This window comes from Camarhynchus parvulus, chromosome 1A, assembly GCF_901933205.1.
Source record: "Camarhynchus parvulus chromosome 1A, STF_HiC, whole genome shotgun sequence".
In the NCBI taxonomy this organism is placed as follows: Eukaryota; Metazoa; Chordata; class Aves; order Passeriformes; family Thraupidae; genus Camarhynchus; species Camarhynchus parvulus.
Window position 1 is genome coordinate 28072371 of NC_044586.1, and position 16210 is coordinate 28088580.

Below are 16210 nucleotides of genomic sequence, written 5' to 3' on the forward strand. Positions count from 1 at the left end.
TGCAGCTGTGTAAGACAGGTGACCAGCACTGAAGGAGAAGAAGCATGGAATGCTGATGTGTATTGACCAATCACAAAAGAGTAAAAGGGCCGGCTGGTGTTATGCATGTGAGAGAAAAGGTATAAAGAGTTAGGAGGAGAGAGGTGGTGTTAGCACTAGCAGGTTGTGCTGTGAGAGGAAGGAGTCTGTATTGCTTGGTGCTGCTTGTGGGATTGTAACAGAGAGAAGGTATGAAGGCTTTAATAAACTGCTGATGCTTGTGACCATCTTTGGTGCTAACCTTTTGAGTCCTCTGTCAATCAGAGGAAGTTTTTAGATAACAAGGGACTGACACTGGTGTCAGTCGTGTGACTGTTGTGAAATTGGTGCCCCATTTTAGGGGTAAGTAACAACAAATGGTACCCTGTGTGAGGAGTGACCAACAGCACGCTCATACTGTTTTCATGCATTTTGCTTTGCTTGCTCTGTCTGGTGTTAGCAGCAGCATATTTGTCTGTAATAATGTACTTTAATAATGTACTTTTTTTTTTCCTGGGACAGAGTGGAACACATCTTACTGCCTCTCTGCATTGCTAGCCAGTACTGAATTGCTTTTTTCCTTTGTAGTTTAACAAAGACATAAACACCAAAAAGGCTACAGCATAATTATTTTTATGTTTGTTTATAATGGTGACTTTTCATGCATTCCTTCTTCTCATTCTCCTCCCCTGTTACTACTGACTCATTTACATGGTGAAGGAAGATGCTAAAAATATAATCTAGAGCAGTCTTATATTCCTGGTGACAGACTAGTGCATAGAGATGTAAAATCTTTCTGCACTTGCTTACCATCAGTAGTATTCTTTCTGAAAGAGATAGATAGCTATTACTTTTAACAAGTAAATGTCAAAATATTCCATATTTTAGATGCAGTGCAGTGTCTGATTGCTGTATTGTGGTTACTCATGTACTGAAAACAGTTTTCTTACAGGTATATCTTTGTATATGCTCTGTTCTTCATTTATGTGAAATCTAGGCTCTTCTCTTGCAGGTTAACTGCTGCCAATTATCTGAGAATTAAAAGCTGTTCTTTTCCTTTAGGTAGAAGCATGTCAAGGAGATTTAAGTACACTGGCAAATGTGGTGACTTCATTAGCAAATCTCAGTAAATGCAAAGACGTGTCACAAAGCAGTACAGAGCTATCCATGATCGAAAATTTGAGTAATGGAGATGCATCATTATCTGAACTCAAGCAAGAACAAGCTAGTAGTGATGTTACAAGGTAAGGCATGTTACATTTAAAAATACTATCCTTTTCAAGAGAAGGTCTCTGTCAATTCAGACCAGGCAATTAGTTAAGTCATCACAATGTAGGAAATGTATCTGCTTTAAAAGTAATAGTAATATCAGCATGAGCTCATGTAGAAGGTAAATATTGTAAGATTCTTCCAAGTGAAATTAAAAGAAAGTTCCATTAGAGAAATAAATACTTTTAGTTGTTTGTACTTGAAATGGATTTCAGTATAAGTGTTACAACTGATTTTCTTACCTTTTGGTTGGCCATACTGAGGTAGGTCTTAGTAAGGTCTTGTACTATAGTCTTAGTACTTTGCATCATCCTGGAAAACTTGTTCTTAAGAGATCTCATCTGTGTTAAGTGCCTGTAACTATTAATCACCTTAAAAGCTTGAAAAGCATTTTCCTCCTACACAAGAGAAGTTAGAGAATTCTCACTACCAATATTAATACATTCACTGAGTATCTTACAAACTTGTGTTTAGCACTGGCTTTAACTGAGACATTGTGGTGAGCATATGTGTAAGATGTATATACAGAACATTAACAGTTTTGCCATCAATCACAATCCTGTTCTTCCTTGGTTGTCATTTCATGCAAGCTTCTGACTGCTGTCCCAGCAATATTCTTTTACACACCACCCACGTTTTACATTCTGTTCTGAAAGTGTATGTGGAGTAAATCTGTTTTGCAGAAAAAGGTGGGCATATAGTAGCTGAAAATCTGGTTTCCCTTGTGGTCTCTACTGCTTTGTATAATTGCAAGTAGATTGCATTTTTTCTGCTCCTTTCTTTTTACTGCTTAGAAAGTCAGTCCGACTTCTTATAGATGCTGATTTGGGCTTTTGCTGTGTCCTCCTAGGTAAAGAATGTTAGAATATGTCGTGTAAGTGGTATTGTTACATGTGCTGATAGCCATCATTCAGTACTATGGCTGTTCAAAGAGATGTAGTAATCTTACATTTGGTGGGACTTCCAGATGCTTATTTTTACCCACTTCAGGGTTTCTGTTCAGTTCTAAAAGTCTGTCTACAAAAGGCATCTGGTTCTCTCAGCCAGAGAGCTTGAAAGAACTCTGACTTGATGTACTCTTGTCAAGTAGGTTACCTAATATCTGCACAGTGGGGAGGGTCTAGTTAAATATTGCTGTGAAATGGGAGTTGTTATTCCAAGAGAAACTAAAAATTTTCTCTAAATTACTGAGTTCCCTGTCAGGCCCTATGCCAGTACGATCTAACAGGCGCAGATGTTTATTGAGGAAGAAGAGTTTAAGGGACTTCATCCATCCATGCTTTTCATGTATTTTATTCATTGCTTGCAGCAACCCATTGCTTTTATATTGTAGTTTTATGTGCCTTGTTCTCTAATGCTTCATGATATTATTTCTTTACAGTTTATCTGCAGTCTTATATATCTGTTGATGACCAAGCCTGACAAAAAGAGAACCAAAATTATCTGTAGCAAAGGATATCAATGCCATGTATTTTAATGTTGATTATGCCTTGTTTTCTCACTTTGTGGGCTAGATTTTCATAGCTCCCAGGCAAGCTTTGTTCTAGATTCTCTTTTTCGTGATGTTTTACCTTACAGACCTTGCTCATGTTGGGGCTTTGTGTAGGAAAGGACTCACATTGCTGAGCCATGAGGAAGCAAAGCTGCTGTTGACTTCTGCTGGCTCACTACTGGCGATTTATGAGATAGGAGGGAGAAGATTTCTTTGAAAGCAACATGGAAGAATGACTTGGGAAGAAAATGTTATGGGCAGGCATGGTTAACAAGTGTACATGCCCACACTATTTTTCTAGCACTCTTCAGCCTGTGCTAGAATAAATACAGGATAGTGACTGATGCATATGACATTTACCTTTTGGGGAAAGAGGAAGTCTTTTTCTTCTCTTAAATTTCTGTCCCTGCCACACGAAGGACGCTGCAGAGATCCTGGTGTTTCTTTAAAAGCAGTGTTACTGAGCTGCTGTGTTTGCCTGTTCTACCTAAGACTGCAAAGTGAATTACGGAAGACCTAAAACTCAGATCTTCTAGCAGGAGTCCCTAGTATAGTTTCTAGAGCTGAGGCATGAGTGCCTTCCCTTTGTGCCAACTTTGTGCATACCAGAGACAGAAGATGGCCCAGGTATGTCTGTATAGTCCACTTGTTTATACCCCAGTCACCCTGGTGTGTATAGATCAAGGTACACAGGCTAGTGAGGACCAAAAAGGAGTTCATTTACCATCCCAAGCCTTGAGGCAGTGTCAGCAGCTCTTTCCCTGTGATATTTCATTTGGGTGTGCGTAGTCATGTTAAACAGCTCCAATTTTTTTTTTAGCATGTTAGTGAATTCATGTAGCTAGAGAGCGTGGGGGTAGAGAAGCTGGCCAAGTTCTATACCAGATTTTGGAATTAAATTAGTGATTTTAGACTCTGTGGTAATAAACACATCTATAAATTGAGAATTGAGCACTACATATATCAGCTTTTGCAAAGTTTTCTGGCCTCGGTGCATAACTTTTTCATGCAACACTGTATAGAAATGTTGCTGTTCCCAGGATATGTCATCTGTCTGTAGGCAGTGATGAAGTCTGTATTTTTGACTGAAGGTGTGTCAGTTGTAGTTCTCAGGTGTATTTATGAGCAGAAAAACAACACGTGTTATCAAGCAGCCAAATATTGAGTAATACCTCTGTGCTTGTCCTGACATCTGCCCTCCAGCATTTGTGCTTGTGACAGCCAAGAGTCACTGCCGTGCAGCAGAGGGTACTAAGGGTTGTATTGAAAGCATGGGAGTGCTTTCTCTTACATATTTTGAAGCAGTCTTTTCAAATTAGGTTGAAAAATCTTAACTACAACTCATTACTTAAGAAAAAATAGTCTTACTCTGTTTGTGCTTCATGTCAATAAAGCCTGTAAAATTTATGCATGCACTAAGTGACTGTAACAGCAGTCTGGTGATCATGTCCTCAAAACACTCATGCCAGCACTCTCAGTGAACATCACTAAAGAGATCTTGAAAAGCAAACTGTGATTCAGCAGCACAACCAATATGTCAAAACTGTGAATTTGTTGGCAACTAGTGTAAACAGGATCTGCTGCTAATTTTTGTTTCAGAGTTCGGTGGAATGTCAGGAAAAGCATGCTACTGACTTTAACTTTCCAAATCTCACTCTTTGAAGCAGACTTCTATATACAGGTTTCAGACTAGTGCAGGTTCTTCTGAAATTGAAACTGTCTCTAAAATGAAATTTTCTTTTTGTTTGTTTGTGATCTTACAGGGCATTTGATACTCTTGCAAAAGCATTAAATCCAGGAGAGAGTGCAGCATGCCAGAACTCTGAAAGCATTGACACCAGTGCACAGCTGCTTGGTGGAGAAACAAGCATGAACATCGTGGAAATAGAGGGGCCACTACTCAGTGATGCTCATGTAGCATTCAGGGTACTGAATACTTTCTTGCTGTTGACTGTTTATAACTGTTTTGACATAGTGATGTACAATAATGATCTGAATAAGCTTTATTTTGAATTTCTTAGAGGAGTATTTGTTCAGGTATTGGCATTAATTCCCAGTTAATAAACTGCTTTTGTTCACTGGTTAATTCTTTGTTTGGGAGAAAGTCCTGCACTCTACAATGGTTTAGCTGCACTGGTTATTTTATAGTTACTTACCTTAAAAATACTGGGTAAGCCATACAGAAGGATTTACATAGACAAAGCATTTGCATTAAGCAGAGTTAGCATTTCGTTGCATGAAGCAGAGTCAGCACCCACATTCTCACTTGAATGGGTGCGTCTGATGCAATCTGCAACTGGATTTTGAGACCTTTAAGTGTATCTGTCACTTTCTTGTTTGTGTAGATACCCTATTTTAGCATCCTAGTAATTGACTTAAATACAGTTGCTGTGTTAGTTAGCCATATATTTTCTGGATTTATTTCTCATTTTACAAGGTTGCATGAATTCCTTTTATCTTTTTTCTTTTCATCCTTTAAATCCTTATTTTTCATGGATATATCAAAAAGCTGGGTCATCTGAAAACTTAGTAACAGGCATTTGGTGAAACTTTACCCCTCTTACAAGCATCTGTTTTGATCATTCAAATGAACATCTCTAATGCAAATGTCAGCATTTTCTTTAAAACTGCATTAGCCAGAACCTGATATTAAAAAATATTAATTTCTGAAGACAGAATTACATGTTCTAAGCTATTTTGGGTCAAATCTCTTTCTTCACATATGCAGGTAACATCACTAATTTTACTTAGTAACATTGTGAAGGGTCCTTTCTGATATGTGTTGGTTATATGTTTTGGACTTGGGAGCAGCTGTGTATTAGGTATTTTGCTCAAACATCAAAAGATTGCTCTTGTATTTCTCTGTAAAAATATTGATTGAAAGAAAAAAAAAGTTTTATGAAATAGAATTTCTCTCTCAGACACACTCTCACTCTCTCCAGTAGTTGTAACTCCTCTAATGTAAGCAACTTCGTTCCAGGACCATGATTCTTCTCTGTTATTCTTTGAGAATGTCTCAGAAGTTGAGTTTTGAGATTTTCCATTTCCAGTTGTCCCAGACATGAATCTCTATGAACGAATCAAACTTTTTGTCTTTTTTGTTGCTGTGTAGTTATTAAACATACAGAGTGTAATGGTGTGAGTAATAATGCAAAAGGAAGTAATTCAGTTTTGTTGGGATTATAACTTTTTATTTAAAGAACAATTTTATTTTTTCACTTACAAGGAATTCAAAAGACTGATTTCTTCTTTTTTTTTTCTACTTTTTTTTTCTTCTTTTTTTTTTTTTTTTTTTTTACAGCTCACCATGCCTTCTCCTATGCCTGATTATCTTAACGTTCACTATATCTGTGAGTCTGCCTCCAGGTTGCTTTTCTTGTCCATGCACTGGGCACGTTCCATTCCATCTTTCCAAGCTTTGGGGTAAGTGTTCCATTTATTCACTTACGTTGTGCATATGTGCTTTTGAATTTCTGATTTTTGCTGTCTTCTTCAGGGACTTGTAAAAATATAAAACTACTAATTAAACCTTTTATAAATATTAATTGTAAGGTAAATTTTCTGAATTAAAACTACTCCAAGTTTGAGTGCAAATTCAGGACTTGGTTGGGTTTTGTAAGAAAGAAAAAATTAGATTTAAAACAATCAAATGCCCTCACACTGCTGCTTCTTAAAATATTTTGAGAAAATAGGAATTTCTATCAGCTTTCTAATAGCTACAGCTCTATGCTGCATCCCGCTGCTTATCAGGCAATCACCAAAAAAAAGCTTCTGTCTGAATCCCCAAAATTTTTATCCTTATAATGTGAATTACTAGTAATAATCTTGCCTTTAATAACCTAAATGAAGAAAATGGTTTGCTAGATTCAGCAGACATTCAGAATGACGTCTAATTTCAGGAGATTTGCCAAAAATAATTGGCTCCTGTAACCCGAAGGTAATTCTAACTGTTCTTTTTACAGTTTGTATAGTACCCTGCTTCTCCATCAGAATTCAGTGTGTCACTTAAGTTGAATTTTGTAGTCCATTGCTGATCATCATGAAAAAAATGTCCAAACTGCATGGGAAAAACTGATTTATCCTATATTCAGAAGTAATTTTATGAAGATACATCAAACAAATAGAGATATTGTATCAGCTCTGACAGAAATGGTGAATAAATCATGATAGTTTGTTCTCAGTGTTTCTGTTTAATTCAATATCAAAATAGCCCGTGACTGTGGCAGGAAAGAGAATTCCTTTTTTAAAATGGGGGATTGTCCCCTTTCCTAGGAAAGCCTGTCAAAAGCAGGATGATCTGTGATTACCATTTCTGTTTACTCAGATCTTCCGCCAAATTATTCTACACTTTTTAAGGAAAGATACTGTATTGTGTGTAATTAGGCCTTTGTGTTGGAGTAGGACAAAGGAACATTGTATAGAGTTAAAGAATAGTGGGGTAAAAAATAGGTAAATAGAATGTGTTATTCTGGTAGAAATTGTTGACCTGCAGAATTACAAAATGCACAGCAAATAGACATAGTACATTATGTCAAAAGGTTTTTGTTACAGAGACACAACTGCAAATTAGCACAAATTGGTATTCTAACAAAAAATGGAAATTGCTTCTTAAAAATAAAATGTAGTACAGAAGACCTCTCTCTCCAAAAAGATTCAGCAAGAAAAATCTGCACCTGCTCTTTTTATCTGTTATTTCACAATATATTTTTCTGTTTAAAAAATGTGGAGGAATAAGCTGCTGTAATAGTGTTAATATTCACCTGTAGTAGCATTTAGAGACCCAGTCAAGATCATGGGCAACCGTATATAAATAAATTCAATTTTTCTTTGAAGTGCCTAAAATGCAAACTATTTTCAAGTGGAGATTTATTTGAAATTAATGCACCCTTTATAGTTGGAGTACATTATATCCTATAATTTTGGCTTTCAGAAGAGTGATTCATTTCACTTTTGAACTGAAGAGAAATTCACAGAGCATTATGACTAATGGTTTTGTCAGGAAGATGGATAATTGTACCGAGATTGTTGCCTGACTAAAGGAGGAAACATTCTCCTTTAGTCACAGCAGGATAGTTGCCTTTGACCTAATGGTGTAGTTAATGATGCCAGATATTGATTAGCTCATCTTTCTGCATGGGCATCTTTGTTCTCAAGAGTTTCCTACTGAAACCTTCACCAAGCTGGTTACAGCCTCTTAGTTTTGTGAGGCTGCTTAAGCAATCTTAAGAACTGGTTCTGGTGTAGCCCTGATCAGCCATAAAGATGCTGTAGATGATATGTTTATCTGCACACACATATCAGAGGAGTAGCCAGTATACCCTGTTTTCAATGGTGCTCAGCACAGTCCCTCTGATTATGGTAAAGGAGATGAACAAAGATGTGACAAATACATGCAGAAGCTGCATGTATAGTATCATGTCTACCATAACAAGAACTTGATCAGAATGGAAATATTGCTCTCAGTAAGCTCTTTGTAATCCAGTGAAGGACAAGTCTGTGTTCACCAATCATTTGGCATCTTAGTATTGCACTAAATCATCAGAACTGTTCCTGAAGATTATATCTGCATTCATCAAAAATCCATTCCACTGTATTTTTGTAGTTGAAATCCTAGCTGTAATATGCTTTTCTTCTTTGATAGATCTTGTACTTCTTTTAAATTTCCATTATTTGTATTCACTGGCTAAAACTGAAACGTTGTACCTGAATTTGACTCCTCTCTGGTGGGATTTGCTTTCTAAGGTACTGAGCTCTTGCTAAGCTCTGTGAGTTAGAGCTGCTTGGCATAACTAAAAGTTAGGTTACTAATATGAAAGTGGCTGAATATGAATTGATATATTTTATTTTAAGCTGCAGCAAATAAATCCTTATGACTGGTATTTATACTTTGAAGTCTGTATTTCGAACTTTATTCCAAATTTGAAAGGGATGCAGACAGTAGCAGTCAGGAAGCTCAGAAGCTTGATCACACATGTTCCATTTCATCTCTATCTTTAATTAAAAAATTATAGCAACCTGTCAGTTTTCAAGTGAAAGAAAAAAAACAAAACCCGTGAGTCTGTTCTACATCCACAGTACAGGAACAGTGCAATCTTTTTTTGTCCATGCATACAAATGTTGTCCCAAATCCTAAGAAAACTAGTATGATGGAGTAAACTGTGACAGTTGTTATTTACTGTAACTTCAGCTTGCTTTTGTAATAGAAATCTGTCTCCTTTTAGGTCATTTAAACAAAAATATATTGCTTTACAAAATTCACTTTAAACAAAGTATTTTAATTCTAGCATGCAAAGAAAAAATTATGCAGAACTTCATTTTGTTGTTGGTTGTAATGATTGAATTAGATTAATGTTTTATGAAGTGTTCTTCAGATTTAAAAAAAATGTGTGAATGCAAATGGCTGGTTTTGTTAAATTTTTGTGCTTTTTAATAGACAGGATAACAGCATATCATTAGTAAAAGCCTGCTGGAATGAACTTTTTACGCTTGGTCTAGCACAATGCTCACAAGTTATGAATGTGGCGACGATCTTAGCTGCTTTTGTTAATCACCTTCAAGGCAGTTTACAACAAGGTAAGGTGTATACTGTGCACATGCCAGACTTGGGAAATTACTTGATATTTTTTAAGTTTTGAAGTGCACAGAAGCTCACTATTTATTCTTCAATTGTTATTGTAAATTTACTGTTTAAAGAGGTTCATATTAGTATTGAAACAAAATGAAACTAGCAACTACAGTCCCCAAGATAGAATTTTTTAGCAATTTTGCAAAACTCAGCTATGATAATATTTAACTCCAAATATTTTTTTTTTTAATTTTTGTTTGTTGTATTGTCTAATAGTGTTCTGCTGTTAATATCATCAGCCCAAATTAGGAATATTTTGGGCAGCATCAGTGTTAAGAACACAGGAGTACTGTGAATATGATTCCTCTGTATGAAGGATACAAAGTAAAGAATGTCCTTGTTCTTCATAGCTGTGACACAAAGCAGCTAAATGCCAACTTGGTGATACAGTTCCTTTAGATAACTTGGCTTGTTGACTTCCATGTATTAGTTTTTAGTCTACGTGGAAGTCTTCAACAGATCTCCACTAAGTACACTTTGTTCCTTGCTAATCCTATGTCCTGCATCTTTGGCATATTTTTCATTTAAATGAAAGACATATCAATTGGCCTCTTTTATGAAAAGATAATTAAAGAATTATTTCCAAGGGGTTTTTGTGATTTAAAAACATCCACAAGATCCTCCTGTAAAAAACAATAGCTTAAAACAAACGGATCAAATCGCGAGATATACTGGATCAGCTAAAGATACTAACAGATCTGTGATTGTCTCTAGCAGATAAAAATGGAATCTGGAAATTTTAGTCTATGTAATATTTAAATATGTTTACCAGAAAGGGTATTGTAGTAACTAGTCATGTTTTTATCGTTATTAAAAATACATATTTCTACCATTTAAACTGGGAATCCAGATTGACTGCAAGAACCAGTTGTGCAGTCAACCAGCTGCAGTATCTCCAAGAGATACCAAGATTGTAGAGTCTAGAGTCTCTACTTTGATGGGTTATGCAGGGAATGGAGTTTTCAGGCTGCTTTGCTATTGCTGACTCAAGGGGAACAGCTCTGCACCAGCCACATTCCCCTCAGTGTAAATCAGGGGAGGTGAATAGTTCTCCTTTCCCAGCAGTGGCACGGTCTCTGACTAAACCACCCACAAACCTGGACACTGTCCTACCAGCGGCACCTGATCCTTAGGCACAGAGCACAGGTCAGCACTAGCAGTGTATGCTTTACTTATAAATAGTCTCTTCCTTCCTTGATCATTTCAAGCTCTAGTCCATGCCTGATAACTGGAAGCATTAGCAGGAAGAGCCTAATTGGAAGAGGTAGAAAAAAAAGAATTAATACTCTGTAATTGCTGGTGTCAAGATTATTCAGACCTAATAGGAATTTATACATGGTATAGATTTCCCATTGTTTGAATCTAATAAAAAATTATTTTTAAAACTCCACATTTCTGCATGTGTGTTAACTTGGGAATTTTTCTTACGTGTGTCTTGATTTAGATAAGCTGCCAACAGACAGAGGAAGACTGGTAATGGAGCATGTCTTCAAATTGCAAGAATTTTGTAACAGCATGGTTAAACTGTGTCTAGATGGGTACGAATATGCATATTTGAAAGCAATTGTCCTCTTCAGTCCTGGTATGTAATTATTCCAAATGTAACATTTTAATCTGTGCTATTTATTTCTGCATACCTGTTTCATTATATGCAGTTACTGTCTCATTTGTTGAGGAATCTTGGAAGGTTTGTGAGGACTGTAGGAAGAGGAGGGTTAATCTTGTAGTGTAAACAACTGAATCTTGCTTTGGGGACTTTTTTTGCAGGGGGAGACGTTGATTCTTTTTATTTGTAGATTTTTATTCGTGGTTCTGCCACTTACGCTTTTTGTTGGTTTGGGTTTGGGATTTTGGTTGTTTAGGGTTTTTTTTTCTTTTCATTTATTTATTTATTGCTTTTCATTCTGTGCCTCCTTTCTGGGGTACATTTTCTGAGGACCTGCAGTTTAATTTTCTGAAGTGTTGCTCTTGCACATCCAGATCAGATAGTTTTTCATATATTAAAATCCCAACTTCAGTCTATCTGGGCATCATTTCTCACATTCAGAATTACAGAAACATCACATGTCCTCCACACAGACAATGCATAAGCATTTCTGGCGAATGAGCACCACAAACATTCACTTATGTTGTTATTTCTGTCTTCTAAGCAGTATTTGCTTAATGTACTCTCAGGAGCATTACTAGACATGCATTAGACAGTAAAGGTAATAGAACTTTATTTCCCTTCTGGGTGATTAGTTTACAGTAGGGAGGAAAGAGTCCTCTGGTTATGTAGATACTTACTGAGTAATTACATTGTGTATCCCTTATGCCTGGATGTAGAAAGATACAAAATTAATTTTCTTGCTTGGAAGTTGCAGAATTAACTTTTCACAAAGGCGTTTAGGTATTGTATCAGCATCCTGCAGGCCTTAGATTCATCATTCAGAATTGGGATTTAATACAAAGCCAAATCAAGTCTTTTGATGAAAGAAGAATGTGCAAATCTCAAGTACTTCCTCTGTCTCCACGAGTTTTTCACTCTCACATTTAGAAAGTGTCTTCAGTTACTCCATTTCACATTAGAACATGTTAAAAACACCAGCAGCTTCCTTAATCTTGTTGCTGTGCCTTTTGTAGATGCTGATGTCCTGTAGAAAAGATTGGAGTGGATGGTAAAATGCTCACAGAATCTTAATGACCCCTGTCAGTAGTGTAGGACATGGAGGAGATCTGGGTATTTGGTTCTTGTCAGTTCTGTAGGCTTATTAGATCCAAGAGGAACTTTCTTTTTGCATTCAGTTGCAGTTCACCCTTACATAGAAAAATTAGTTGAGGTGAGAAAATCTTTTAGAACTTGGACACTTGCAAAATGTAAATTTTAAGCAGGTTTTCTAATATATCAAATTCATATATTGTGAGGTTCTTGCTTTGCAGTTTCCCTCAGATTTGCATGATCTTTTCTATATCTAGTACTACCAGTAAAAGTGGCAGCATCAGCAGGAATTCATGGTATTCACTGAAGTGCACAAACAAAACCCTGCATATCTTGCATTGCTACCTATATTTATATAATTTTATATATATATATATATATATTGCAGTAATGGAAGACTTCTGAGATGACAGACATTCATGCAAATAAAAGGTGATATAAGTAGAGTCAGAACCCTTCAGAAAAGATGATAAATTTCCAGAGGCATTCCTATTGTGATATTTTTCTATTGTGGATCATTAAGGAAAATCAGATCCTGCGTGTTTTACTCGAAGACATAATCCTGCTGTCAGTCCTTATGACCAGGAGAGTCTTGCATGGTTCTGTGTGTTTGCTTGTACAGTTCACTGTATCACTACAAGAGTTTCAGTTTCCTGATAAGCAGGGCTCACCATTAAACCCACTAAGTTTAAACACAATGTTAAGCATGCTTGAGAATTTTTGCAGTTTTCCCTTTCTGCTGAGGATTGAACAGTTGCAAATACACCTTTATTACAGAAGAGACTTTTTCTAAGTGGATGGTTGGAGGGTGTTTGCTGGTTTAATTTTAATAAATAGTACTTGCAGGAGATAGAGTTCTCCTGCAAGTGTTCTTACCCCAAAATAATCATTTGCATGGCATTCCTATACAAAGAACTGGTAGAGGTTACTTCACGAAAGAAACAAAATTATGGGAGAATGCCTCAAGTCCATTTCTTTAGAATTATGTCATTAGGATTTCTGATAGAATGCTCTGGCCTGTGTAGGAAAAACAATCCCATTAGACACCAAAAAATACTTCTTGAGGAACTTTGCACTTGCAAAGTAGTATTTACCTATTTGTTTAGTCTGAAATTTGTCTCCTTCCAATTACATTTGACAACACATAAGGTGGAAGGAAAAATACCTTGGAAAATACTCTAGTCCAGTCACATGATTGAGAGAAATTTTCTTTAGCTGATGTTTTCAAATTCACATTACTAATGAGTAGTTGCTGTAATGGCAGTGTGTTGTCAGGACTCTTGATCCTTGAGCCATATAACAAAATCTTCATACACATGAAAGTCATGTTTGGTACCTTGAACAGGAGGGATGTCCTGGCAATGACTCACAGGCCAGAAATTCTAATTGCAGGGATTTTACTGCTGTGCTGCAGGATGGGGCTGGGCTGTGCATGCAGCAGAGCCCTAAGGTAAGAACCTCTGCTTTAGTAGGCCCTGGTAATTCAGCTGTGCCAAGCCAGCTGTTTGATTGCCACAAGACAGCCTTGGGCAAAGAGATCAGTGTAAAGGGTGTGTCATCTTTCTAAATGGCTGCAAGTGTACAAGCAGTGGTCTTCAAAGTACTCTTTCCAGAAGTTGACTTCTTGCTGTGTTCCTGACATGCCTCTAAAAGCAGCAGCACAAAGTGATGCATTTTGCACATCAACTCTAACTCTTCACTACATGATTTGTCATGCTAGTATGACAGTGAAATTTTTACATTCAGATAGATGGATAATAAAATTACAGACCATGTAGAGGGTTCAGAATTACTGCATAATAATTTCTGAGAGTGGCTTGGCAGTTAAGTTGATGTCCTTTCATTTTAGCAACACTTACATTTTGAGTAAGTTCAAATCACTGCTAAAAATTATGATTAGCACATTAGAAATTTTTGCACCAAATAGTTGAGAAAGGCTTGTATGTAGCAGACTGTTCTATCTGAATTCAAACAAAGCATTTGAACAATGCTCCCAAGCACATGGTGATTCTTAGGGTGTCCTGTGCAGCCCCAGGAGTTGGATTCAATGATACTGATGGGTCCCTTCTAACTCAGCATATTCTGTGATTCAGTGTGTTTTGTACCTGTAGTAGGAAACAGTTCACAGCTTTTTATTCTGCTTCTTCCACTGATCTTAATTTTATACTTCATATTTCACCTAAATATTACTTGTGCATCCAATGTTCCAGGAAGTGTCAGTGTGTTGAAACAATGCTGTTTTACTGCTGCACAGAGAACAGAATTGTATCATCAAGATTGACATAAACATTGCAAGCACTGAATATATTTGAACCCTTTAAAATGTCTGATCTCATTTATGGAAAGTTAAGTAAAATATAAATGTAAAGAAAAAGAAATATAAGGAGGTAAAGTAGTGTCCACAACTAAAACTGAAGTTGCTGCAGCTACCTCATAATTATTTCAGTATGTTGGCTACTGGATAGTTGGTATGGATGTTCATCTTCTGTAGAACGAGTATAACAAAGAAGAGTTTTTTTTTTTTCAGATCACCCAGGTCTAGAAAATGTGGTACAGATTGAGAAATTTCAAGAAAAAGCTTACATGGAGTTCCAAGACTATGTAACAAAGGCGTATCCGGACGATACCTACAGGTCTGTAAACTTAGATGCTTACTTGATTGATTCTCTTTTCAGTCACTGATTTGTACAGTTTTTCATGTAATAGATATATACATTTTCTTCTTACCTCATTAAAATTAAGGAATTACTTTTAGAGCACTTCAAATATTATGCATGTGGTCAAACATATTATGTGTAGTATTTTTCATCTCGTTATTACTTTCCAAAATTAAATATCCAAAATAAATGTTATTGCATTCAATTTGAATTGCATGTATTTGGAATATTTCCTCATTTAGTCTTAAATCCAAACATACATAGTACACATAGTTGACAGGCATTTGCACATTTTCTGTACTGTTTAAGACATGACTCAACATAAATTTAATGCCATACTGATTTAAATATTTAAGTCTTTCATGAACTAGATATAGCAAACTTTGACCAGTAGTGTCCCTTGGCATTTTTTTTTCTCTTCTTTTGCTAATAATATCATGGAGAACAACACCAAAATCTGTGATTTGCTGAGTAACACTTTTCACCAAATTTATTTTCCAGGCTATCTAGACTGCTTCTGCGATTGCCTGCTCTCAGGCTGATGAGTGCTGCCATCACTGAAGAGCTGTTCTTTGCAGGACTGATTGGCAATGTTCAGATTGACAGCATCATCCCATACATTCTGAGAATGGAGACAGCAGACTACAACTCTCAGATCATAGGTCATGGTGTGTAAAAGGAGCAGTCCAGGATTCTGTACCATGGCAATCATGGTGATGTAAATGCATACCCTGTCTCCAAGAGATGGTCATAAGCCTTCCAGTGCACCTTTCCAAAGAAGGCTCATATTCCTCCTTTCCAGTACACTTGGGAAACATGGTGGAGTGTATTAGGATATAGGATCCCTTCCTGTTCTTCATCTGTCTTCAAGGACTTGTAAATTAACTTGATATCTGAAGAAGGTCAAGAATTGTCCATCCTATTTTTGTAGGTAGACGGACTTGGATTATTTGTTTATGAAGTTCAGGCTTATGAGGAAACTGAAGAAGCTTTGATTGAACTAAGGTATCTCAACTTAGTTTGATGTTTTAGACAAATAAATTAACTTTCCTCTCTGAGCTTTGTTTTCAGTGTTTTGCTGCTAGTTCTTTTTCACGTATCAAATGGAAAATACATAATCAAACATCCTGAAAAGGCCAGTTTCCATGCAGACAAGACCCAGCTTAGTTTTGGCTGTTTTGAAGAGTGATTTGTTTCCTGCTGAATTAAACACTGGATAACATACCACAAGTGCAGGGAAATAGAAGACGTTCACATTTAAAAATATTCGGATGTTAACATTGATGCAGCTGATCAAAAGAGAAGCAGCAAAGAGTCAGTAGTGACTGTTTTGCAGATGCAACAGAATACTGTATTCTAACAATAACGCAGTAGACATCAGCTGTTTTATACTATGAAAAACTAACAGAGAAGTGTATACTGCAGGCATTCAAAGACAGCATACTCCTGCT

At 36.5% G+C, this 16210-nt stretch overlaps 1 protein-coding gene across 8 annotated transcripts in view; it reads left to right on the forward strand.

The window, feature by feature from the left end:
- Nucleotides 1-15816, forward strand: part of NR2C1 (nuclear receptor subfamily 2 group C member 1) — a 47393-nt gene extending 31577 nt beyond the window's left edge. For 7 of the 8 annotated variants that reach the window (XM_030959704.1, XM_030959702.1, XM_030959699.1 and 4 more), the window contains 7 exons: nt 1081-1262; nt 4543-4705; nt 6081-6202; nt 9213-9352; nt 10849-10986; nt 14630-14735; nt 15261-15814. In XM_030959704.1, the coding sequence (XP_030815564.1) occupies nt 1081-1262; nt 4543-4705; nt 6081-6202; nt 9213-9352; nt 10849-10986; nt 14630-14735; nt 15261-15435 (1026 nt within the window). In that variant the 3' untranslated portion in view covers nt 15436-15814. Of the gene's footprint in view, nt 1-1080; nt 1263-4542; nt 4706-6080; nt 6203-9212; nt 9353-10848; nt 10987-14629; nt 14736-15260 lie in introns of all 8 variants that reach the window. The other variant, XM_030959706.1, reaches the window with a different exon arrangement.
- Nucleotides 15817-16210: the final 394 nt, after the last annotated feature.